At 42.8% G+C, this 25,254-nt stretch overlaps 2 protein-coding genes across 3 annotated transcripts; both read right to left on the bottom strand.

Annotated features, from left to right (window-relative positions):
- Nucleotides 1-795: 795 nt before the first annotated feature.
- Nucleotides 796-5,079, bottom strand: sub1b (SUB1 regulator of transcription b). Of its 2 annotated transcripts, none has more exons than XM_063490163.1 (5): nucleotides 4,950-5,079; nucleotides 3,508-3,580; nucleotides 1,837-1,956; nucleotides 1,479-1,587; nucleotides 796-1,331 (listed from the first exon to the last, which is right to left on the bottom strand). In XM_063490163.1, the coding sequence occupies exons 2-5, from the start codon at nucleotides 3,574-3,576 to the stop codon at nucleotides 1,252-1,254; spliced, it is 378 nt and encodes a 125-aa protein (XP_063346233.1). In that variant the 5' UTR covers nucleotides 3,577-3,580; nucleotides 4,950-5,079; the 3' UTR covers nucleotides 796-1,251. The 2 variants fall into 2 exon arrangements, with proteins under 2 accessions (XP_063346233.1, XP_063346235.1); XM_063490165.1 differs by having other exon boundaries at nucleotides 3,508-3,577; nucleotides 4,950-5,071.
- A 738-nt stretch (nucleotides 5,080-5,817) lies between these two features.
- On the bottom strand, nucleotides 5,818-7,601 carry LOC134638966 (ubiquinol-cytochrome-c reductase complex assembly factor 3). The gene is made up of 2 exons (XM_063489943.1): nucleotides 7,349-7,601; nucleotides 5,818-6,134 (listed from the first exon to the last, which is right to left on the bottom strand). The coding sequence occupies exons 1-2, from the start codon at nucleotides 7,463-7,465 to the stop codon at nucleotides 6,006-6,008; spliced, it is 246 nt and encodes an 81-aa protein (XP_063346013.1). The 5' UTR covers nucleotides 7,466-7,601; the 3' UTR covers nucleotides 5,818-6,005.
- Nucleotides 7,602-25,254: the final 17,653 nt, after the last annotated feature.

Raw genomic sequence — 25,254 nt, 5'->3', positions numbered from 1 at the left:
AGTTAATCTGATGATACTTCTACATTCATTAATGATCACATCTCCAACAGCAGACTGAAATGCAGCCTGTTTTTGTTTTACACATGGCTGTAGACACAGTTGAACCTCTCCCCTCACCTCTTCTGTACAAACCAACAAAATGTAAAACCTGGATTCATAACTCCAGACAACCCATACCTCACCCGTTCCATCGGTGTCCCTTCCTCAGCAGCTTCTTGACAGCCAGCCTTGCACCCTTGATGAGGCTTCAGTTTAATGTCAGGAGCTTTCTGTCTGTGAAGCTTCTCAGTCATCCAGGAGCTTGGAAAGAAAAGCAGCTGGACTTCTTTTGAATAGTTTACCCTCTCATCTGAGAAGCTGCTTCAGTTCCCTGCTGGACATTTTTCTGTTTCTTAAAGACGTAACTCTCAAATACTGATTTATCTGCTGACAGTTTTTAGACCTACCACTTTGTCTTTTACAATATGACAAGTTTTCCGATCATTACCTTGTTGGTGCAAAAATACTATTTCATACCACTCAAACCAGTATGGCATTTTTCACTGATTCAGCTAAAGTAATGGTACAGATGTGTTTTTGTGAAAGCCTGTTAGTAGCCTAAAGATACCATCTCAAACTGGTTCTTTGCTGAGTTGTTATGTGTAGACACAACAGTGGTCGATCTCTTGAGTTTGGTGGTTTTTATAGGTCGGTGTTACGCTGCTTAACATAAACAAGATCTTCTGAAAATGGACAGATACAAGGACTGAAGTGAAAATGCAGTAAGTGTCCAAAGAAAAACATGGCACCCTCAGAAAGCCTGCAGAACTCAAGACCACTTTAAACAATTGCAACAAAGTGTGAAACAGGGTTGAGACTTGGCTCAAGACTTTTGCACAGCACTGTGAAACACGACAGACCAGGCTGGGTTTCAGAGATGAGACCTACCAGCTAACAGCTGCACATGAAAAAGAAACACATGGATCTTACACACTGACTGAAACATTAAGCTAGTCTTTGTTTTTATTCTACAATTCAAAAACATGACTGTATTGGTGTACCCTACCCATAACCACATACTCTCCGCCCACACCGTTACTACCATAGCTGAAAAACAGGTTTCACACACACAAACCCAGAATATGCAGACAACTACATATATAAACTACAAATTAAACAAACCCATTAGAAAACAATCCCAGGCTTTTTTCTTCTTTTTACAAAAGCCAACATATTCAGTTAGTTCAACAGATTCAACACTGGAAGGAATGCTTATATTCTCTTAATGGCATCATCAATTTCCGAGATTTGGTCCTTCAGTTGGTTCCACTGTTCGGGATTCAAGGAGATACCTAAAGAAAATGAAAACAGAGATTAAAGCAAAAGACAGTAAAAACATCAATAAGCCAGTCGTAGCGTACTTCTTCAGATAAGCATGTCCTTAATCTTTACCACTGACTCTAATCATGAAAACACCGCTGCTTCACTCTGGTAACTACCTTTTTTCCCCGGTTTCATCTCTCCATCCTGGTTCATCCAGTACTCTCTGATGTCGATGAGGACTTTACCCTTGAAGTCTCTGACGCTGACATACCTCATCTTTCCAATCTGCAAGAAGTCAAGTGACTGTCATGTTTCCATCTTCCTGGGTTTGTTTATCCAAAATATCCTAAAATTATTTTTACTATTCAATGTTAATTTTCCAAAGGTTTGTAAACATTTACATAAGATGCTCATATTTGGGGCTTACATCTAAAAGAAGTCAATAATAAAGGGGGAATAAAAATAAAGACAATAATAATAATAAAAAATATTTTTCAACCTCAAAGATCCAAAGCTAGTACACGTGGCACCCACCTGGAACATGTTGTCATCACCATTACTGCTGCCCTTGGACGAGCCCCCGGGCTTGGAGCTCTCTCCACTCTTTGCTTTCTTGGCTGGTTTCTCCGGGGCACTTGGCTTCTTTCTCTTTGCCTTCAAAACAAATACTTTGAGCAACTTATCACAACTTAGCAGCTCTATTACTGAAAGGCACATCTGATTTATGGTCCAGAAAATGACAGGAAAACCAGTCAGCCAATGTGATGATTTCACTGGGAAGGTTTCAAAGGAGGTGATGCCGCACAGGCTAAAGTGTCAGCACTCATAAACAGGTCCACCCAGGGCTGTGTGTTTGTTAGCTTATAGCACTGATGCTACAAAGGTTGTTAGTTTTATAGCACAGACCAAAACATTGTAGCACGAGCATGAAGTGTGGTGTTTGTTTACCTGTTAAACCCTAAGAGTCATTTCTGGGGGTCCTGCTCCAAAATGACATGCCCAAAATGAATCGAGTGTTTCTGTACAATTACAAACTCTGTGTAAACTATCTTGGTATTAATATACAGTAAACAGTTGTGAGAGTTCATCAGACATGAACATTACAGCAGGTGCTGCAGTGTCAAAGTCACTGAGGATGGAACAGAAAAATAAGATTTTTTTATTTGCCTAAAAATGCCTAACAAACTCTTACACTGCAGAAAATCATGAATCAACATATGGACATTATCTGTGCTGCAGAGGTGAAACAGGTCAAAGTTACAGAGGTTTTAGGTTTTTAAGGGATGACCAGACGTTCTGCAATTTGGCACATCTTAGCAGACTCTGTAAGAGTTGGAATTTTTTAGGTATTGAACACAGAAATGATTTAACTTTATTTACATGCCTAAAACGGTTTGTTCTTTCATTGTTTTTGAAGAGTTGCCTGCACACATACATAATGTTTTTGCACAGTGAAATCAGTCTCTGCCACCTTAAATTCTCTGGAGCAGTAACTTTGCTTCCCATTTGTTTACATGCTCTTTTATTTGTTTGTTGTTTTAGCCGTTTGGTGGTTGCAGAAATGTTTGTATGAGCTTTTAGCAGAGATTCCAGCGTTTCTGTGGAAACCACACGTGCACGTTTACATAACAGACCTGGCGTTGCGGTCCATGAAACCGCTGGTAACGGGGGCGTTGGAGTTCAAGACGTTTCCATTATCTCTCTTAAATATCTTGCTTCCCATGACATAAAGATGGTCTGATTCACTCTGTTTTGCTGCTTCTCCGCAGTACTGACTTGCTCCAATCCGCCTGCACATACATCCTGCCAGGGGACTGGCGGCAAACACAAAGGAACTGCGGGAGTTGCCGTAGAATTGAAGGCTAATTACAAGCTATCATGTCTTAGCAGAAAAACAAAGTGGCTTGCAAAGGTGTTGCACGAGTGCTATGTACGTAAAACACTTTATTGCACAGACAGCTGCTTTTCATCGCAGGTGCGACAGCCCTGGGTTTACCCATTCCTAGCTGAGGTTGTCACTTAAGCATCAAGATTTTTACCTTTTTGTCATAAAGGTCGAGAAGTTTACCAAGCTAATCTTTTGTATTCATTTAACCACATGTGCTTTGTGCCTTTGAAGACAGTAACAGTCACATACATTTACTAATGTATGTGACTGCTAATTTCAAGACATAAGACACAACAATCAGAAGTTACAGTACAAACCTTTGTCTCCACTTCACTGTCGGAGTCACTTCCAGATGTGGAAGACAGCACTTCCTTTGATTTGGGCATTCTTCTGAAACAAGGATTTAAAATATCCAGTATTAATACTTAACTTAAACACCCTGTGGCAACATGGAACGTGTTTAAAGTGATCTTAAACTATAGCAATAACTGAAAACATTTACACAGTGAGCACACTGAAAACGTTAAAACAAGCTCTGCCTCGCCTTTACAGTCAGTATGGAAATGAAGGATTCATGTGACCCAGAATCAATGAAAACGTGCCAGGCTTCAATATACCTGGTCACGCACCACAGTAGTTTAGCCATAAGAGGAGGCTCTTTAGCACACTACAGTGTTCTTTGGGAAACAAAGTATAACATCCTGTGGGAAAGGAAAACCAATCTAAAAATACAATCTTCAATTTAAATTGTTCTTTGTAAGAAACAAAAAACAGGATCTATGTTTTACGTATTTTAAATAACAGTTTTTTCCCCACCAGTTGCAATAAGTTGTTGTTTATACTGTGGGTGTAGGAGCTGCCACAGATGAACAGTCATTCCTAATATACTCCATGCGTAAAGTGCAGTGTAGCATGTGTGCGGTCACAAAAATACAAATCATGCAGATTTCAGCTGAGAATGTTGTTTTCACCCTTTGATCACAACACAACGTGGAGCGCAGAAGACTTGCACTGCACAACTGCATGTGAAACCTTTAAGCTGCCAGTGCCTGCTCCTTACTGTGGGGCTGAAGCTTACAAGGCTAACACAAGGCTGCCATCTCCCAGTCTGAACAAAAGCCTCTGCCGGTGTGTGTTCTCAAAAAGCATGAAGCCAAACGCTGACAGAGATGTCTGTGCGAGTGTTACAGGGACACACGCATGTGGACTGCTGTTGTCCAAATTTCAACCCGAGGCTAGTTAAAATGCTTTCTGTGGCCCTTAAATGCAACCGAAGCATGCACTGAAAACAGCAGCCAGGATATATTTTAAAGACCATAATAAGAACTAGAGGATGGTGCCCCCTCACTGTGACGAATATCTGGGTCCAGTTCTTATACTGCGGCTTCATTTGGCCTTCGCACGTAACCTGCAGAGTAACATGAAAGGTTACAGCGGTACTTGTAGTGCCACAAACGGCGTCGACGCACATTTTTGCGTTTGCCTTCAGACACTCCGGAAAATCTGAATCAGAATCCAGCCTGCTTATGAAACTGGACTACGGCCGAGCAGCCGTCTGCACCGGGCTACCCGCTAGCTAACAAGCTAAACGCTATCTGAAGCGCGTGGCCGCAGTTAGCTGAGCAGGCTCACGCGCTGTGTCGCAGGCTTCAGCTGCGCGTGCAGCAGCGTCTATATCACGCCAAACGGCTCCTCTGTTCAAACAACACTCGACAAACACGCGTTTTCAACATTTTCTATTCTAACGGCTCATGCTTACATTATCTGACGGAGCGCCTGGATCTCTTGACAGGAAGCGGAAAGCTAACCGATTTTTCCAACGCGAGAATGTTTTCGAGGGCGCGCATCTTCCTCTTCTTCACTCGGGGTCCTCACAGCAAACTCCTGTAGGGTGAGCGCACAGCGCCGCCTGCTGTACAAAAGGCGCCCGTCGTGTATTTTAACCCACGAAAAGCACAAAAGCAGCACCTACACGGGGACTTCAGTGTGCACATGCGACCTATTTCGAATTTCAGCTTCTTGGTCTTGGTAAAGAAACCGGACTTTAAACATGACCTTAAAACAAACTGTTCGCCAGTATGTTTGGCTGACACAGACAACAGTTTGTTTTAAGATATATTGCTCCACTGATGATTCATTTCTTTTATTTGGCCGTTAGTTTAAATTGAACAAAGACTGTTTGGACCAGCACCCTTTCTGCCCCTCCTAAAGGTGACCATGAATGGAATTTTTAAAAAGGATACACAAAGTTTCACATTAAACTTGTCATTAAAAAACAAAACAACACAAATTTAATAAATAATCTGGAGAATTTAAGGGCTGAGTCCTGAGGCCACCCTGGCCCGTGTCACCCCTCTGCAGTAAGGTTCACTGCTGTCTTTCATTAATGCAGCTCTGTGGCACAGAGGAATCACATACTGCAGGTTTCTTTCTGTGGGTGTGTATCTGAGCTGTCATGGGCAACCATCCATATTCAGCTCCCGTGGAAGGGAAGACGTACAAACCCCACACAGAAAGGCCCACGGCTGGACTGATCGCTGTGAGGTGGCAGTGCTAACCACACATGTCAACGTGTACCTGCTTATCACAGCAATCATAAAGCTTGAATAAGACAGATGAGTTGGACGTTGTTTGGAGAGTTTAATAAACAATTTTAACATTTACCTCAATTGTTTTCATGTGCAATGACAACAGAGTATCACACAACGGCTTCTCTGTACCACAAAGGATTGTCTGTCTTTATCTGCACAGGTTGCAGCCTGCATGTATGCAGGGTAAAGGCTTTGCAAGCAGGTCTCAGAACCACACAGTCCGTCTACTTTGAAGGTCCCAGTCCTCTCGCAAGATTCTCACTGGTTTCAGCAGCATCCTTTAGAGCTTGCATCACCAGAGCATTCCTCTGCCTCGTCTCTTCCATTCTCAATGGGTTTGACTCGGGCAGATTCTGATGGGCAGGAGGAAACACGTGTCATCAATTACTCCATCATTTAAATACATTCATGTCTCAGGTAAATTAGATTTGTATAACAAACCTCACCTTGTACACAGAGTAGCATTAAAGGATTTGATATTCCAAGATTTTTCTCTGAGTCGTTGTATTGATGCTTTGATTATTACTCCTTATATTATCATTTTTCTCTCATAGATACATTTGAAAACTCTGCTAAGAAAGTAGCCCGAAATGCACAGGAGCAGTTATGCCTGATTCGACATCATAACCAGAAACCCCTTTAAAACATACAGTGTAACCTGACGTGCACCTCCTGAAATGTAACTGCACCTTCCGAGTATTGTGATTGGCTAGTTCAGTATACTGTCCTGTGCATTTCGGGCTACTTTTTCGCTGTTTTTTTTTGGGGGGGGGGGGGGGGGGGGGGTGAATTTATCAGTGAGAGACTAACAATCATCACCTCAGTATAAAGAATTATAATCATAGTGCAAATCTAAGATCTCACAGATGGATTTAAATTCCTGGAAGGAGAGCGCTGAAATAAATGTGAGGGAATCTACACAGACGTGGAAAACCTGCGGAATAAATAGATTTTCCTCTGGGGAAAAAAAGCACAACAAAGAGCGAGGAAACAGCAGGGGAAAGGTCCAGCGTTTTTTCCCCAGGCATATAAAACCGAGGTAAAGTGAGCTGTCAGTATGAGGAAACTCAGAGGAATGATCCTGGATCCTTGATAGCTGACACAACATTTCCCGTGGATTGCTCTTCTGGGACACCTACACTACATCTGCGCTGAGTTTCACCTCAGTGAGTGTACCAATGACTGCAGGTGTGTGATCAGCAGAAGGAGAAGAGGAAACACGACCGTAAAACTCAGTGTAGACGCGCAAGAACATGTAAGCGGCTGATACGGGGCGGCGGTGGTTCACAGATGACGGCGGTCACATACAGTTCGCTTACCTACTACACAAAAGGAAGTTAAAGATCTGGTCCCGCTACGTCAGTATTACAATCTTCCAGAAATACACGTGACTGCGATCGTTCACTTTAATGACGCTGATGGTAAATATTGCAAATGTTTTTATTTTAACCAGACACATCATTGTTATTTATGACCTACAGTTAAACTGTCTTTAATAAAGTTTGGAAAGACTACACATCGACATGTGTGAAAAAGCGACCTAAGCGCAATAAAACTTGTGAATCACCTTGATCATCTCTCTCCGCCTCTCCTCTCCCGGAGCTATCACAGACCACATTCCATAGCCGAGCCCCAGCGCCCCCACCATGATCGCAGAGGTCAGCATGGTCCGCATGCCGCTCATGCTGGAGAGCTGAAGGGCGCCTGTCACCGTATCTGTCTGATATCGCTATCAGATTGTCCGCTGAAGCTCACCTTCTACATTCGGCTTGGTGTGTTGGATAACGTCGAGGAGCAGCAGTGCAGGATGGGAAAGCTTCTTCTTCTTCTTCCGTTTTAACGGCAGCCTGCATCCAGCAAAGTTGCACTACTGCCATCTCCCGGGTTTTACTGCGACATCGTCTCCTAAATCCTGTTGATGAGTCCGGTATTTCTGACAAACGAAACATCTTTCCCTTCATCATGACTTCATCATCCCATTCAGAGAACAACGACCTGTTCCTGTTCTCTTTATAATCATCTCCTCCCTCCTACTCATTGCTCTGTTTCTGCTTTAACTGTACTTTGTTCTCTCTACAAATGGCTCCCTTTTACTTCATTATCCCACGCCATTTTCTATAGATTTACACATCTGCATATCAATATCTACTTTTTTAATAGTTTCCTTAGCCAACCTATCTGCTCTTTCATTACTCAAAATACCTAGATGAGCAGGAGTCCACATTGTTACTATACTGTTTTGTTCACATAATCTATGACGAACAAAAAGAACTTCATACAGAATCTTCTGGTGATTACTTGTACTTTATTTTCAGTGCTTACCACTGGTGACAATTAATCAATACATACTATTCATTTTGAAATTCTACTATTTTTTACCCATTCTGAAGCCAGTAATATGGCATATAACAGAAAATAACGTTGGGCTTACTACACATCCTTGAGGAGTTCCATTTTCTATTTTACATGGCTCTGAAACACGTGATCCTATTTTAACTATTTCTTGACTCTAAATATCGTACTAACCTCTCATTCATCATCCATCAATTTACACATATTGGAAGTCAAAGCAATGGGTCTATAATTTCCAGGATCACTATGGTCTTTCCCAGGTTTCTTTAGTGGGATAATTATTGCTTCTTTTCATCTATGTGGGAGACGCCCTACTTTCCATATCTTTTTAAATAACATTAACAATTTATTTAACTCTACATCACTTACATGTTTTAACATAATATAACATCTTTCCCTGGAGCACTATCCCAGAGTGCTTTTCATTTCTCCAGAAGGGACAGTTCATTATATCGTCAGTACTCCCTTTCCTTCTCAAAGCTTCAAGATTTCTTCCTTTAGTTCTCTCTCGTTTATCCTCATCTGATACATTTCTCCCACTATCTATTTCAACAAAGGCACTTGCTAATAAAATCAGCTTTTTACTTATCAGTTACAGCTACTTGATTATTTTTATTAAGTATTAGATAACTCCATTCTCTTCTGTCTCCCCCATTTTCCTGATCATCCCCCAAACTTTTGTATTACAGAAATCTCTCCAATATGTTCTCTCTGTTCTTCTTATTGTACTCATCACTCAAATGATTTTGAACCTGTAAAAGCTTTGTTTCACATAAACTATTACACTTCCTGTCTTCATGCGTGCTCAGTCATCCAGGTAAGTAAATCTCCAAAAGCTGATTGAAGTTGAATCAACCTTTGGAGTACTACATTTCCCCCAGTTCACCTTCCCAAACACCCACTTTCCTTCTAATGTTTCAGGAATTTGACCCATCCTTACTTTACTGACTACAGTACAATGATCTCTATCAAATGACTTATTTCTTACTTGCCACTCACATAATGGAGCCAAAAAGCGAGATACAAATGTTTAATCTAATACCGAGTCCTTACCTGAACTAATAGCAATTCTTGTTTTTTTCCCATCATTCAAACATACACGATTTTTATCATCCAGAAATTCCTCTAACACTTAACCATTATAGTCTGTTTGCTCACTCCCTCATAACAAATGATGTGCAGTCAAATCTCCGCACCATATAATATTGCCTTTCATTTCCTCCAGCTCACTTAACTCGAGCTTTTTACAAGGATTGTTAAATTAATAACCATAATTACCTCCCCTCCTATCCAAACCTCAGTTCCTACATACTCCAAATCCCGTTCCCTTTCAGTCAGTTGTTATGGAAATTTATTAACAAAGCCTGCAGACACGATGAGCAGTTAAAACCCGATACTTTATTTCCCATGCATGAGGAGAGACATCAGTCAGGGGGCACTGAAAGTCGTCTCTGACAATGAACAGTTCAGGTCCCTTTTATACACAGTCACAGAACAAAAGGCTTTTACAGTTGCAGTTCACACCTTGGCTCTAAACAGAAAAACTCTCTATCACCTGTGTGAATCTCCCCCACTCTGGGGTCAAGTCTTCCTGTGTGAGCTTCCGTCTCCTGGGAGACATTCACCAGTTTCTCACCGTCTGTTTCCCAGCGTGAATGAGGTGTGAACCAGACATACTAAACTAAGTAACATGAAAGCATTTCATCAAGACAATACATTAAAGGACAATATGCTAAAGAGAAATCCCACAACAGTCTATATGTAATACCTTCCTTAATCAATTCAACCACGTTTCCTGTAAATAAATTATGTCAGCTTTTTCTGTCTGATTGTATATAAACTGTTTAAAATCCTGACCGTTTGACAAGTGTTACGAACTTGCATTTTCATGTGTTTGTTTTGTGCAGGTAATGTATCTGTTTATGTTAATTCAGCTGTGCCAGGGCCCTGCTCCAATTGGTGCGTACAGCCCTGCCGTGACTGGTTCCAGCTGGAGGACCCGCCCATTAAAAGGAGGCTGGAGTGCCACGGCGGGAGAGGTCATCGCATTTCTCCTCATGACCCAGCAGTGTACCTGTGGCAGCCACTAGCTGCAGTGCTGTCTTGAAAGTTGTGGAAGTGGAGTAGGTAGGGGTGAGCTGCCATTTCTTTTGATCACCAGTTTTCTCCTGTTTTGAATTAGTTAAGGAGGTCAGACTCTGTCTTTATTTTTGACTTTGTTTTGGTAAGGTCAGGGGTGCGGGATTTGTTTTTGTTTATTATTTTGGCTTTGGCTCACCCTGAAGTGTTGACACTCCTGTTTTGTTGTTCCTCTTTTTCCACTTTATAAATAAATCACATTATTAAGAACGGATTTGTTTCCTGTGGCTGCTTGGGTCTTGGGGGGGGCGAGTGCCTCACTCATGTTATTGCCTGGCCCTAGACGGGTCGTAACACAAGAGACTCCTTGGTTCTACTGTAGGATTAACATGGTTATAAAAATTAACCACCCCATTATCCTACACCTGACTGACTTAGTTCACCTCTTATATCCTCCCACCTGATATTCTTCATATCCAAACTATGACATGTTGCCTTCACAATAATCTGAATCCTCTCCATCTTGGACTTCACATCTGATGGTGACATTTATTACTCCTGCAATAAATGTCACCATCTTCTTCTTCTCTTCCTCTATTTTTTTCCAACCATGTCCATAACCTTTTTGATTACTTGTTTCTCTCCTATCATGGCTTTTCTGATCTGTCTCCCTTGCTCAACCATTTGACATGCCTCTGCACGGGTCACTTTCTGCAGTACCCTCGTTTGCTGCCTCAGCACTTCACATCCCCAAAAAGCAACACTGTGTTCTCCTCCACAGCTACGACGTTTTGGTTTTACTCCCACTCCACACTCTCCATACTCATGCTCTCAAGCTCTCTTTGTGATTTATCTTGCTGACCTCACTTTCTTGTCCTACAGTTCCTGGACTCACCATGTCTCAGACCTCCGGCCTTGCGCTCCTCTCTCGGACTCAGGAAACCAAACCACCATCTCCTGCCACCATACTCCATCAGGAACCTGTGGATTTCAGGCCAGCCTTTCCACACCGCTCAGTTACATCATATACTCACCAACTTCAGAGCTCCACTACTTCCCGTACTCCTCAGTGTGTCTGTTAACCACCCTGTTCAGTCTGCATCTCAGGCCCCATTTCCCCTCTCTAAACCTACACGTTACACAGGTCACATCAAGTTCTACATTTCATTGTTTTTTTGTTCTTGCCAAGCTTTCAAGTCTAACCAATAAATATATTGTAAAACAACCTGCTGTCTCTGCTCTGGGTTTCTGCAGCTGAGTCCAGTTTTGGTACTGACCTCTTGGTCCCGTGACACGACTAACAAAACCTAAACTGGGAAGGCAACTAAAGAACATGAGCAAACCAGGAAAATGTTACAAAAATGTTACAACCGGGAACAAGGAGCTAGAGTGACAAAACATCCAGGAGCAGACACAGAAGAACACAGAGGTAACTGTCACCCTAAGAAGTTATGGACATGTGTGTTTTTTGGTGCTGCTGTCTCCTGTTTCTATGTTTGTGTATCTAGGTGGGTGTGTCTGCCTGAAGCCTGGCCACACCTGCAGAGGAGAATTACACACGCCTGCAGCTGATCAGGCTCGTCGGGGGAGCTAAATAGGAGTGTAGCTGAGAGCTCCTCAACGCTGGATCGTACGCGTGACTGTCCGTCTGTTTCCCAGCTATAGTTAGTGTGAGTTTGCCACAACAGTGGGGTTGTACTAATGGCTGCCTCTGTTGTTTTCCCCAGGAAGACAGTGGAGCACAGGAGGGCAGCAGACACCAGTACAAGGGAGCGGAGACGTGGAGCACGGGGGAATGGACACTGGACGGGGCATTATTGTTGGATTGTTGTCACTCACTGCATTCATCTCTAGAGTCCAGCGTTTGGATCCTCCATCCCCACAGTCCCCACGGGTTGCCTTGGCAAACTGTGACAGTAACACAGGGGATGACGAGCAGAAGGATCCAAATGACTGAGCTCCTCACCCATCGAGGAGGGTGAGCGGGCTCATTTCTGCCACTTGTATTTGTGATCTAATTTTTTTGCCTTTAAAAGAACTATCAATACTAGTGTTAACAAAAAGAGCAGGTCGAGATTACCGGCTTTATGGTGTTTCTCCCCAACGATGCTCCATCTGTTGGCTCAGTAACATTAGGATGCAACAATTTTTTTCAGTATTGGGTTTCAATTAAAATGTTAAAAAAAATTAGATTAAATGACTCGTAGGTCTGGTACTAACTAGTGACAACAGCAGTCATTAGTTGAGTAGTCGACTAGTCACACACATCCCCAGTTTGGAGGAAGGGATGACTGAAGGTAACCCAGAAGGATTAACTGGAGGGAAAGACTCTAAATAAGTAAGTACTTGTACACAATGATAGATCTGTGAGGTGGTTAGGACTTTTGTCTAACTGTTAACATTTTCTTTGTGAAGAAATTCATGAAGTCATAAAAGGAATTCTCAGTTCAGCGGAGCCCCGAGTCTCTGTCAGCCTGGCTACAGTGCTACCAGTATTGTAAAATTAAATGTTAGTAAGAAACGATCAGACAAAAGTTTTCAGGGAACAATATTAAAGTTTCTATCAAAGAGTCCCTGTGCCATAACAAGATCCAGTCTGATTAAAGTGTTGAGTGGACTCTTGACATTTTGAGACAAGCCAACTTAGTCTAATAATAGAACAGGTACAATGTTGAGGCTGTCATTTTCAGCATCTATTCTGATGTTACCCACAATAGTTCGTTTACTTGGACTGAGTAGCAAATCAGATAGAGGTAGGAGACATGAGAGAGAAATGGCCAGGTGGACAATAGAGCAAATAAACAAAATATTTGTTTAAATTTTCCACTTAGTTTGGACAAAGCTAAGAGTTTATTACAGTTTAACATTTGATAGTTTTTCTTTGAGACTGGGGTGGCTCAGAATTACTCCAGCCTGCTTGCCAAATATCACTGGGCAAGAGACTAATCCCATGTTGCATATTGCTCCTTTTCACACATATCTGCACCGACTGAGTGCTGTGTCTTTTGCGCCATGTTTCCTATGGCACATTCACCTTTCTTTGAGGCCTCAGGCAGCACTGCATTAAAAGCAGAATATAACATAGGAGGTAGACGAGGTAGAGAGGCAGAGTTTCACCACTCTACAAAATACTGCAACTACAAATTGTGGACTACTTGAATGGACTGATAACATCCGAAGTGGGTGGCAGAATAACGGTTGTCAAAATGGTACATCTTATCATCAGAAGATTCAGCAGAGAGGTCTGTGAGAAGCCATATGTAAACATGATCCTGAAACACTGCTGTCTATGTTAAAGCTCATTTAAAAAGAACTGAGGCAGCATGGAAAAATTTGAAATTATTTTAGGAAAATATGGACGTCCCATCCTCCAAACTAAAGAGGGAATATGCCTGTAAAATGTAGTTCTAGATGTTTATTTTCACCCATTATTCCATGTCAGTATGACAGTAGATTACTGATGTTGTTGTTATAGCATGAAATGATATTTGTTTAAAATGTCTCAACTACAGAAAAGATGCTAACTTGAAATTTAATTTCCAGCTAAATCAGCAACTTCAATCAACTTGACAATAAAGGTTGTTTGCACACAGCAGTGCTCTAAACTACCTGCGTCATCATGTTCCCATGACTGATTTCGAGGTGCATCATAGAGAACTGGCGGTAAAGACATGCTTGAGTTTCTTAAACATTTTACAGTTGTCTTCATTCGAGTCTGCTCAAGGTGAGTAAAAATTATAAGTGTAAGGACAGAGAGCTACGAGAGCTGGAAGTGTGACTGATGGCCAGTGTTGGGCAAGTTACTTTGAAAAAGTAATTAATTATAGTTACTAGTTACTTCTTCAAAAAAGTAACTGAGTTAGTAACTGAGTTACAAGATTCTAAAAGTAATTAATTACTTGAAAAGTAACTATTGCGTTACTTTAAAAAAAACTGTTTAACCCTCTGGGGTCCAGGGTATAATTGGCCATTTTTAACCACTTTTGATGTTTCCTCCACATTTCATCCTTAAAATCTATTTACTTTGCCTTGTTTGGTATCATCATTTCAGCACAACCTCACGTGTCTGAATTTACAGTTATGTTTTCATTTTGACATACTGTATTAACACAATTGATCTAAAATCAGAGTAGAAAGTTTTTTTTGTTTTTACTGTGACAACCACAAACATGTTTATTGAATCATATTTCATAACTTTACATGCAAATATAAATTGTCAGTTTTAAAATCATATGCATAACCATTTCAAACTATTTACAGAACAATCAGCTGTTCTGCATTCAATAAGATGCCACACAAATTATTTGTGCCACTCCAAACATTTCTGTCCACTATAAAGGAGAACATCACAGCCTGATACCTGCAGGTCTGACAGCAGCAGGTGTATCACTCCTGTTTCTGCCTGGAGACAGCAGTCGCCTCATTGTTCTGACGCACAACACAAAACTATCCACAACACTACACACTAACTACACAAGACAACACATCAACTACACACTCCAAACACGCTAAACGTCACAAATCTCTCACATCTCAAAACTCTCTCTCTCTCTCTCTCTCTCTCTCTCTCTCTCTCTCTCTCTCTCGCCGCCAATCCTAAAACTTCCCCCTCTTCCTAAACAACCAAGTGTCATGTTGCCATATCATTTTTTGATTGGTAGACATGGTGCATTTTTCCACCAACATGAACGAGCTGTTTGTTGTTTTTATTTTTTGCTCATAAGCAGAGAGTGCTTGCTAGCGCTGTCCTTAGACAGTAAACGTCTAAGGAAAAACGTGACAACGTGAGTAGTTTTCCTGAAACTATTCAGGAAAAAAAACGCGTATATGTTGTTTATCATGACTCTGGTTTTACGTGGCCTATCAACACAATTTAAAAACTGATATATATCACCTTGTTGCTTCGTCATCATAAATTGGTCATGTGATTGGCTTACCACGACTACTTTATTCTTCCTCAGTCAAACAGCAGCACTCGTGCGATTGTTTTGCCCCCTGAGCTCCAGGTGTTGTGCCAAAAAGTGATCGTCAGCCAGAAAGTGATTACCGTCCGCGGGAGCGCGCAGCTGCTTAAAGCTGTAGCGCCCAGACTACTTACAGCTACTTCCGTGCAACTGATATAAGGTGCGGTAAGCTGAAGACAGCTTCAACCGTCTGTTTGTTGAAAAATAGTAACGCGACCGCACCGTATTTTCTTGTTAGTAACTGTAACTGCGTTGTAACGATAGAAATAGCAATTAGATTACTCATTACTGAAAAAAGTAACGCCGTTACTTGTAACGCCGTTATTCCCATCACTGCTGATGGCCAGCTGAAGCTTTCTGAAGCATTGGAGCTTCTATTGAAAAACTTTGGTGACATCTGGTGGCCAAAAATATGAAGAGCAGCTTGAATGTATAACTTATAATGAAGTGCTTCATTATGATTGCCCACAGAGCTGAACTGACAGCTTCTGTTCTGCCACATATCGGGCTGCTGTGGTGCTTTTTGGGAGGTGAAAAAATTATGTTGTGTCTATTTTAATAATCAGTCATTTAGATGAATAGACCTTCCTTGTTTAAACATGTGCTATAGTGTGTTCTCCGTTTGCTTGTGACTTCTTGATGTTTTCTTCTAATAAAAAAAATAAAACCCAGAAAAAAATAATATATAACAATGTACAGCACAACCTTTTAATAGGTTAGGAGTATGGTGAGGTGAAACGACTTCAAGAAACTTAAAGGAGTCCAGACACTTTCCTTTCCAAGTTCTTTAGACTACGATGACCTGGATGACTGAGAACCTTCACAGACATATTCCTCAACATCTCATCATCTCTTGAAGAGGGTGGCAGTGATCTATATATATGTGATCTATAGCCCACAGACAATGAAGACACATTCACCAAGGGGATTAAAGTTGGTATTGTGATGGTGAAAGAAGAAGGCATCATCGATGTGTTGGTTGTCCTCGAGGAAGCAGTAATCCTGTCTCTGCCATGCTGACCAGTCCTTTTTTGCCCTCAACATAAACTAACCAAAGGAACTTAAGTACACTTTTGAAGTCATTCAGCAGATTCTCATGAATATTGGTGGAAGGCATTGTTCCTCACTTGTGCATGGTCTGAGAAACAGATTGTTGCAGAAACCATGTCAAATTCTAATCTACACAATTGCCTGAGTACTGAAGACAAAGTTTCTTGATTATTGTAATTCTTAAATTCCTATTTTACTATTTTTTTCCACAATATTTGCAAGGTCTCGTGCTTCACTCTTGTATGTCAAAATGACTAGACTGTAGATTCCAGATAACACATTTGTTCATGGTTTAAGAAACCATGTTTGGCTTCAGTTGTTTCCAAACGAAATGGAAAGGGGTGAAGGCAAGGGACATTGGAGAAGGATTCAAGCTCAATGGCAATCGGGCTCAGAACGGAGTGGGTATAGCGCTGAGCCAGAAGCTCCGGGACAGTGTGGTTGAAGTGACCTGCATATCAGATCGTCTTATGTCACTCAAGATCGACACTGGCTACGTCATCCTATGGATCGTCTCCTGCTATGCACCGCAGACCAATGGCCCCAACGGCGAGAAGGAAGCATTTTGGCTCAACCTCGACAACCACCTACAGTCAATTGGAAGAACACCTGGCAATAGGCGGTGACCTAAATGGACACGTCGGTCAGGAGAGAGATGGATATGTGCAATTCCATGGCGGCCAAGGATTCGGGAGCCGAAACGACAACGGATGCCGTATTCTTGACTGTGCAGAGGCACACGATCTCGCCGTGGCCAACACTTTCGCATACGCATCTCATTACGTATTTTCTTTTTTTTCTTTATTAAGAGCGTTTGTAATTACCAAAGTATTTTCTTATGTTTCTGTAACAGTTCGTTCATCAGTATACTCATGGTCTTTAATCCCAATGTTTTTGATTTGGTAAATTATAATTATTGCTGTTTTTTATAAATTTAAAGTAAATGCATTATTTTTTATTAAGATGCCAAATGGGTTACTTATTTGCATTTCAGAACTAAAAAGTCGTTTTAGCGGTAAATGCTATGCTTGATTAATTTCTGACTTCTCAGAGAGATCCAGTACGCTGTTCAAATCTTTGTTTTTATGACATTTGGGCTCATGAATGCCACCACTAAAGGCATTGGATTAGGTTTGTTGTTTCAGATTTCATTCTGTTGTTCCCCCTGCACCCTACTTTGACTAACTTTGCATCTTTACACACAATGAGGTGCTTTAACACTATTGACATGTTAGTTTATGCCTCTCAGTCTGACTGACCTATAACGCCCGTTGTGAATGCATAAAATGCAGGGCTTTATGCAGGGGCTGATTGGCTGGTCACCGATCGGGGTGGAGAACATTGGAAATCAACCAATTCCAGTCCATGGCTGGTCAGTGGGTGCATCTGTAGTGATCATCTACTCTCCCTTTTACTGGATTCCTTCTTTTGGTCATCTGTTTGTCTTTTAAATTGTTTTAAGTTTTTCTGCTACTTCAAGTGCAGTTTTTAAAGTATAACTGTAAGCTTAAAAAATATTCTTAGTTAGCTTCTAGCATTCGCTTCTGCAGTATGAGCTATTTTTTTTTCTTTTTTTTTGCCTGTCCCGTTTGGCTCTTTTGCCATCAGAATTATTGTCTAAAGGCGAAGAAAGATGCCCAACGGATTTACTTTACCAAATGGACCATCCCAGCCTTGCCGTAATGGTCTATTTGATTCACCTTTTATTGTTTATTTTATTTTATTTTCACTTGTTAAATACGGGACAGACCTGACTGGGGAAAAGAAAAGGGAGAAAGAAAGGGAAAGAAAAACAGTGGGGAAGAGGGACGGTGATAAAGGGCAAAAAACAAAAACCAACAAAATAAGCAGACAAAAAATACAAATATCGATCACCTGGATCACCTGTTGAGAAAGAAAAAAGAAAACAAGCAGAAGAAAAAAAAGAGCAATATAATAAACAGCATCACGATGATCTATGTGTATATAACAGTAAATACTAAATATTAAACATTATTGTGCAGCAGGTAAGATCGACAGCGCACAGTGTGCTTTGAGGTAGGAGCCAAAAAGGGTGTAGTTAGTGTGTGTGAGCACCCATGTGTACACCTGTGAGCATAAGCGCGCTTGTTTTTAAAAGGTTCCTTCATGTAATGATCTGCTAGAGGGTGTGGGGGGGCCACAGCCCCGTCCTCCAGGGCATGAAGCAGGTATGGAGGAGATCAAACTCCAGACATCCAGAGGCCCTCAGAACATAAGAGACCAAGGAAGACCAACAGAGGGGCAGCCGCGCCACTATCCCAGAAAGAGCTGAGGAGAGCCCCAGATGAGGGGTCACTCAGCAGCCGCGGAGCAGAAGCCAGGGGGGGTTGCAGTGACGTGCCCGTTGGGCTCCGCCGGCAGCCAGCTGTGCCAGAGTGACCGAGCCCCAGGCCGAGAGGCCGAGGGCACCCCACCCCGGAAGTGGCCCGAGCGAGCCCCAGGCTCCAGGCACCGACAAGCAGCCACCAGGAGTGAGCCGGTGCGTACCTGGACGCCCATCCCCGGACACAAAGAACCACCAACACACCGATGTCTGAGGGCGTCTGCCACTGGCAGGGGAAGTGGTGGGGGGAGATAGGCCTCCATACCTTTGAGGGCCTGAGATGTCCCCAGAGAGGTGGCGATACCCGACCTGACATATAGACACAGACATACAGACACACACAGGTGCAAACATCCATTCCCACCCTCATGCTCTCATATGCAATTACTCAGCACTCACCCAACGTGGAGACAGACATAGAGAGACACACTGTACACACAATCACACTCCCCAAGCGTACTCTAAGCCCCAGGCACAACATCGCCAGCCGGCAAAGATATTGCCGACATACTGGAGTCAATCGACAAACGATTGTCCAGTTTCGATGCAAGGCTGTCCTTGGTGGAGATTCTTCACCGGGAATTTAAATCCTTGCGAGAATCCCTGGAGTTCAGCCAGCAGCAGGTGGAAACGCTCGCTGCTGAAAATGCCACGCTAAGGGAGTCGGTGAAATGTCTCACAGAAAATGTTACCCAGCTAAATAGAGAAAATAAAAAAAATAAAAGAAACAGTTATTGATCTACAAGCTCCTGGCATGCATGATAATCTTGTATTTTCTGGTATTCCAGAAGCCGCTGGAGAAGACGCGGAGACTACGGTGAAAAGCTTCATCAAAACCCACCTGAAGCTGCCGGAGGACACGGTGAAGAACATCGCCTTCGATAGAGTGCATCGCATCGGCCCCATGCGGGCTGCGGCCGGGAGACCACGTCCTATTGTGGCCAAATTCGGCCACTTCAAACAAAAGGAACACGTGAAAAGTCGCAGAAGGGAATTAAAAGGAACGGACTTCAGCGTAAACGACCAGTTCCCAAAAGAGATCCTGGAACAACGCAGGGTCCTCTTCCCAATCCGACGCAGCTTCATCCAGAAGGGCTCCCGCGCTGTCATCGCTGTGGACCGGCTCTACGTGGACGGACAGCTTTACCGCGACCCCGACATCACTCCGTGGCTGTATTAACTTCACACCAGATAAGAATCCGCTACACCCTTTCCCCATCCACTCACACTAACTTGCATTAACATCTGTTTAACTTACCAGTATCAAATCACATCTTAGGTGTGATATCATAGCAGAATGAACACCGTCACTCTGCGCCAATGGTTTGATTGGAATGTTTCCGGGGTTTTTTCTTCTCGTTTTTTTTCTCTCTTTTTCCCCCTCTTGTTTTTAAGCTGCTCACCCTTGTCCTTGGTTTATTTCTTTTATTTTTCTTTCACTGCTTCCAGACTCATCCACAAACAACATCCTTTATTTCGACACATACGCACAGCACGATCACGCACAGTCATGCGTTCAACGGCAGCACATTTACATCAATCAGACAGTGCACACAGACGTATAGGATACACACACTTAAGTCAAGCGTACTCATATTAGTAAATATGCACACACATAGTCAGACTCAGGGAGCATCTCGCCACACTTTTTTTCTCTCTCTCCGTCTCTTTATTTACGAACAAGTGATGTATTCTCTCCACCTGTCTAAGCGACACACATACAGCATACACCCCTAGTTATACACAGACATCTATGGGTGCACTAAGGTTTGTTACATGGAATGTAAATGGAGCTGGCTCCAGAGAAAAGAGGTTAAAAATATTTAACCAACTCAAAAAACTACAGGCAGATGTTGTCCTTTTACAAGAGACCCACAGACCTCTTAGAGGTTCGAATGAACTTAAAACACCTGAGTTTCCTAATGTGTTCTCAGCTTGTTATAATTCTAGACAAAGGGGAGTTAATAAAATTAATAAAAATATTAATTTCACAGTACTCGATACAGTTATAGATCCAGAGGGCAGATTCTTAATCATTAAACTATCTGTACTTGATAAAAAGCTATGTATTGTAAGTGTATATGGTCCAAATGTTGATGATCCCTCATTCTTTCACGGTTTTTTCAGTGCACTCTCTGAACACTTAGATGGCACACTTGTTCTTGGAGGCGACCTCAACCTTGGACTAAATGAAGAAATGGATAGGCTCAATACAGCAGGAACTCAGCGTAATTGGCAGTCCACAAATATAATCAAACAGTATATGAGCGACTTTGGTCTTTGCGATGCATGGCGCTCCCTTCACCCCAACAGTAAGGAATATACTTTTTTCTCACATGTTCATCACTCCTACTCTCGTCTGGATTATTTTTTGGTCAGCAGCTCACTGCTGAGGGACATTTCAGACACTGAGATTCACCCTATAGCTGTCAGCGATCATGCTCCTGTATCTTTAACACTAATGCACAAGAATAATACTACGCCAAGTAAAAACTGGAGATTTAATACATCACTGCTTAAAGATGAAGACTTTATTAAATATTTAAAAAAAGAATGGACTCTATATTTAGACTATAATGACACTCCTGGAACATCAGCTTCTGTTTTATGGGAAGCAGGGAAAGCTGTGATGAGAGGTAAAAAAATTTCTTTCTCATCACATAAAAAGAAAGAAGAAAACAAAAATATTCAGGAATTAGAAAAAACCATCGAATCACTAGAAGAAGCCTACGCGTCCCACCAAGATCAGGAAACAGTGAACAAAATACACAAAACAAAACTAGAATTAAATGAGATAATTGATAAAAAAACAAAATTCTTAGTACAAAGACTACGCTTACAAAATTATGAACATGGTAATAAATCCGGTCAATTTCTAGCAAACCAGCTAAAAATAAATAAAGAAAAAACAACTATATATATATATATATATATATATATATATATATATATAGATTCATATATGTCCAAATTCCTTTGGAAAAATAAGCCCCACGTATAAGCTTAAAAACACTACAAAAGACCAAGGATAAAGGAGGATTAGAACTACCTAACTTTCAGCACTACTTCTTAGCCAACAGGCTCCAATTTATCTCAGGATGGCTAAAACATACCTTCTTAGATGAACCTTGGCTAGATGTAGAACAAGCACTTTGTAATAATCTAGAGATTTCAGACCTACCATTTATCAGCTGAAACATCCAATGACACGAATGCTTCAAAAGCGTCAACATCAGCTCTTCTCTGACAGCATGGTGGGAGTTTCTTAAATTGACGGAGTCACAACTCAAACTTGGCCAGCAACGATGACCACCGATCACTTCAATAGAGAAGATTAAATGGTGGCGCCTTCACGAGTGCAAAAGCCAGCTAGTGGATGTATTTGGGCACTTCGGCGTGGACCCCAATGGACCAATAGACACCATCTGAGATAACATCGCCAGTCAGATACACGACGCGGCAGGCAGCACCCTTGGGAAGACGAAGCCGGGGAGGCACTTCATCGACAAGCAAGTATGGTGGTGGAGCGTGCAGCAAAGAATCAGGGGAAAGAAGACAGCATTCGAGATGTGGCTTCAGTCTCGCAGCGATGTCGACTATCAACATTACAGGGCCCTTCCATCAACCATGAAGAAGGCAGTAGCAGCCGTAAAGGCATCACACTATGACCAACTCTATGAAGACCTGGACATGCCCGGAGGAGCGAACAAAGTCTACCACCCTGCCAGAAACCGCCATCAAGCAATGCAGGACATCGGCCAGGTTAAACATATCAAGGATGCCAACCACCAGGTCCTCCGTGACCCACCTGCCACCCTCAAACACTGGAGCAAGTACTTTTCAGATATCTGCAATGTGGAGTTCACCCACCAGCCAATCCACAGCACCGACCCCATCCCAGGACCCGTCCTGTCAATTACCACCAAGGAAGTAGAAGCCGCCGCCATGAAGATGAAAAATGGCAAAGCAACTGGACCAGACGACATCCCAGCCGAAGTTTGGAAGCTACTCGGCCGCCAGGGTGCCTCAGTCCTCACCGACCTGTTCAACAACATCATCAGAGATGGGGTTGCACCAGCAGCCTGGTCAACCAGCACCACAGTGCCCATCTGGAAAGGCAAAGGCCATGTGGCCGACTGCTCCAATTACTGCCCAATCCGACTCCTGTGCCACACCATCAAAATATTCAAGCGGATCATTAATGCCAGGCTGCGAGAAATCGTCACAATAACGCCCAACCAGTGTGGCTTCATCAAAGGATGTGACACAATAGATGCCATCCATGCCGCCTGCCTGCTGTTGGAGAAGCACCAAGAGGATCCATATGGCCTTCCTCGACCTGGAAAAGGCTTTCGACCGTGTCCCTCATGACCTGATCTGGCACTCTCTGCGATCACATGGGGTACCAGAGGCCTACATCGACTGAATCAAGCTCTTGTACAGAAACATGGCCAGCACAGTCAGAAGCCCAGTGGGAACATCACCACCTTTCAACATCACTGTGGGCGTGCACCAAGGCTCTGCGCTGTCCCCGCATCTCTTCATCCTCTGCATGGACACCGTGACCGCTGACCTCCAAGCTCCCCACCCTTGGACATTCCTCTATGCTGACGATGTCTTCCTCACAGATGAATCCCGAATGGAGCTGCAACGCCAAACGCAGCAATGGAAGACACGCCTGAGTGAGTATGGGCTGAGGTTGCACACCAAGGAGACCGAGTACTTAGAAGCCGGCCCCCAAACTGACGGCAACATCAGGGTCGATAGAGAAGACCTGGCGAAGATATCTCACTTCAAGTACCTCGGATTGATTATCAGCAATGATGGAGACATCCTGCCAGACATATGAGCCAGGATTAATGCGGCCTGGATGAAGTGGCGCCAAGTCATTGGTGTCCTGTGCGACCGACGAATGCCCGACCGCCTCAAGTCGAAGATCTACAAGAGCGTAGTGCGCCCTGTGGCCCTTTACGGATCACAGTGTTGGCCAGCCACCGCAAAGCACGAACAGGACCTTCACACAATGGAAATGCGGATGCTGCGATGGTGCTTGGGCCTGACACGATGGGACAAATCACGAACATCGACATCAGAAAGCAGCTGGGCATCGCACCAATCACAGAGAAGATGCATGGAGTGCGACTGTGATGGTATGGGCACGTGGTCAGAAGTGACGAAAACTCGGTGACAAGAACAGCACTGCGACTCAGTCCCCAAGGCCGGCGGCCAAGGGGCAGACAAATAAGGTGATGGATGGACCGAATTAAAGATGACGTGAAGAAGATCGGCGCGAACCTGAACGACGCAGAATGGAGCGTAGAAAAGCGGACCCCGCAGAGCGGGAATAACGCTAGGAGGAAGAAGAAGTTTGGCTTCAGTCTGCTCAATTGCAAATCTTTTTGTATTCCTGAATGTTTCCAAGATGAAAAGGTTTCAGGAGCATGCAAGCACTCGTTTTCAGAGCAGTAGGTTCTCTGGAATTTTGTTGAGGTTGTGTACCCAGGTAGCAAGGAGACATTGAACTGATGTTGATTTTTCATCTGATTCATCAGTATGGTCAGGATTGAAATGTCAATGCAAAATCATTGTTGAAACAACATTAAAATACTGATGAAACCTGACGCTGACATTGAAATAACATTGATGCAATGTTGTTCTGTTATCGTTGATTGTTGATCTATTTATAGTTGACAAGGTGACAACAATCACGTTGAAAAACCATTGATTTATGGTTGAGTGGGAAATTAAAACTGCTACCACATGGACTATTCCATAGCACCCCTCTCACAGTGGTACATCCCATCAGGCAGCGGGAAATTAAGCTCAGCAGAGTTGACGGACGTTTTGTCAGAACACCGGAGACGGCGGTAGGAGTTTCTGCACGGCACTCTCGGCTGTATCAGGTAAGAATGTAAGAATTTAGTTATTCGTTATTTGATGGTCAACGTATGTATGATATTATTAAAGTTAACTTAAACATGTTGCAAAAGCAGTTTCACCCCGGTTCGTATATTCGTCAGGTCTCCAGAAAGAACACCGGGACTCAGCAGTCAATTAACAACACTTTTATTCATACAGACTTATTGATCACCTTCTAGAAGGGAGATGTACAGGACCCCGGACTATCTCTGCAGATCTCAACTCCTTTGTCTGTTACATGCAGTTTTGTATAATCAATCCCCCTTCTAATCCCTCTACGAGGTGCCATAAAACTAAGCACTATGTTTACATGTTTGTGTGTGCGAGCACGTGAATGCCTACATGTGCGCGTTCCCGCGTGTCTATGTGAGTGCTCGTGAGTGACTATGTGCGCATACCTGTGTGTATGTGTGTGCACGTGAGTGAGTGTGCATGTGGGCGTGGGTGCGTAAGAATTAAAGCACGGTAGGTGTGTGTGTCTCTATGTAGTGACTCCCTAGAGGTCATAAAAACCCATCTCCTTTCCAGACCACAGTTATCAAGTTACAAATGTTGAGACCCCCACACAGGTATTCTCTGGGGAATTTCCACTCAACATTCACTCCTCTTCCTCTTACTTTCACAGTTCAACTGGGGGAGGGGTCTCCTAAAATCTACTCCTAAATTCACGACACAGTCAGGCCTTTATTACATTGAGGGCAGTGTCAGTGTCTTTACAATAATTCTACATTCTATCTAACACATTCCTAAACTCTAAAATAAGCT

Source organism: Pelmatolapia mariae, linkage group LG12, assembly GCF_036321145.2.
Source record: "Pelmatolapia mariae isolate MD_Pm_ZW linkage group LG12, Pm_UMD_F_2, whole genome shotgun sequence".
Lineage (NCBI taxonomy): Eukaryota > Metazoa > Chordata > Actinopteri > Cichliformes > Cichlidae > Pelmatolapia > Pelmatolapia mariae.
The sequence above is the reverse complement of the archived record's forward strand: the minus strand, read 5'-3'. Positions and strand labels throughout refer to the sequence as shown.

Coding starts and splice junctions, on each gene's coding strand:
- sub1b (XM_063490163.1), bottom strand. CDS start 3,576: ATGCCCAAATCAAAGGAAGTGCTGTCTTCCACATCTGGAAGTGACTCC. Junction 1,588..1,836: donor GTGATGACAACATGTTCCAG/GTGGGTGCCACG, acceptor GACTTCTTGCAG/ATTGGAAAGATGAGGTATGT. Junction 1,332..1,478: donor GATGAAACCGGGGAAAAAAG/GTAGTTACCAGA, acceptor CATTTTCTTTAG/GTATCTCCTTGAATCCCGAA.
- LOC134638966 (XM_063489943.1), bottom strand. CDS start 7,465: ATGAGCGGCATGCGGACCATGCTGACCTCTGCGATCATGGTGGGGGCG. Junction 6,135..7,348: donor GGCGGAGAGAGATGATCAAG/GTGATTCACAAG, acceptor CCTGCCCATCAG/AATCTGCCCGAGTCAAACCC.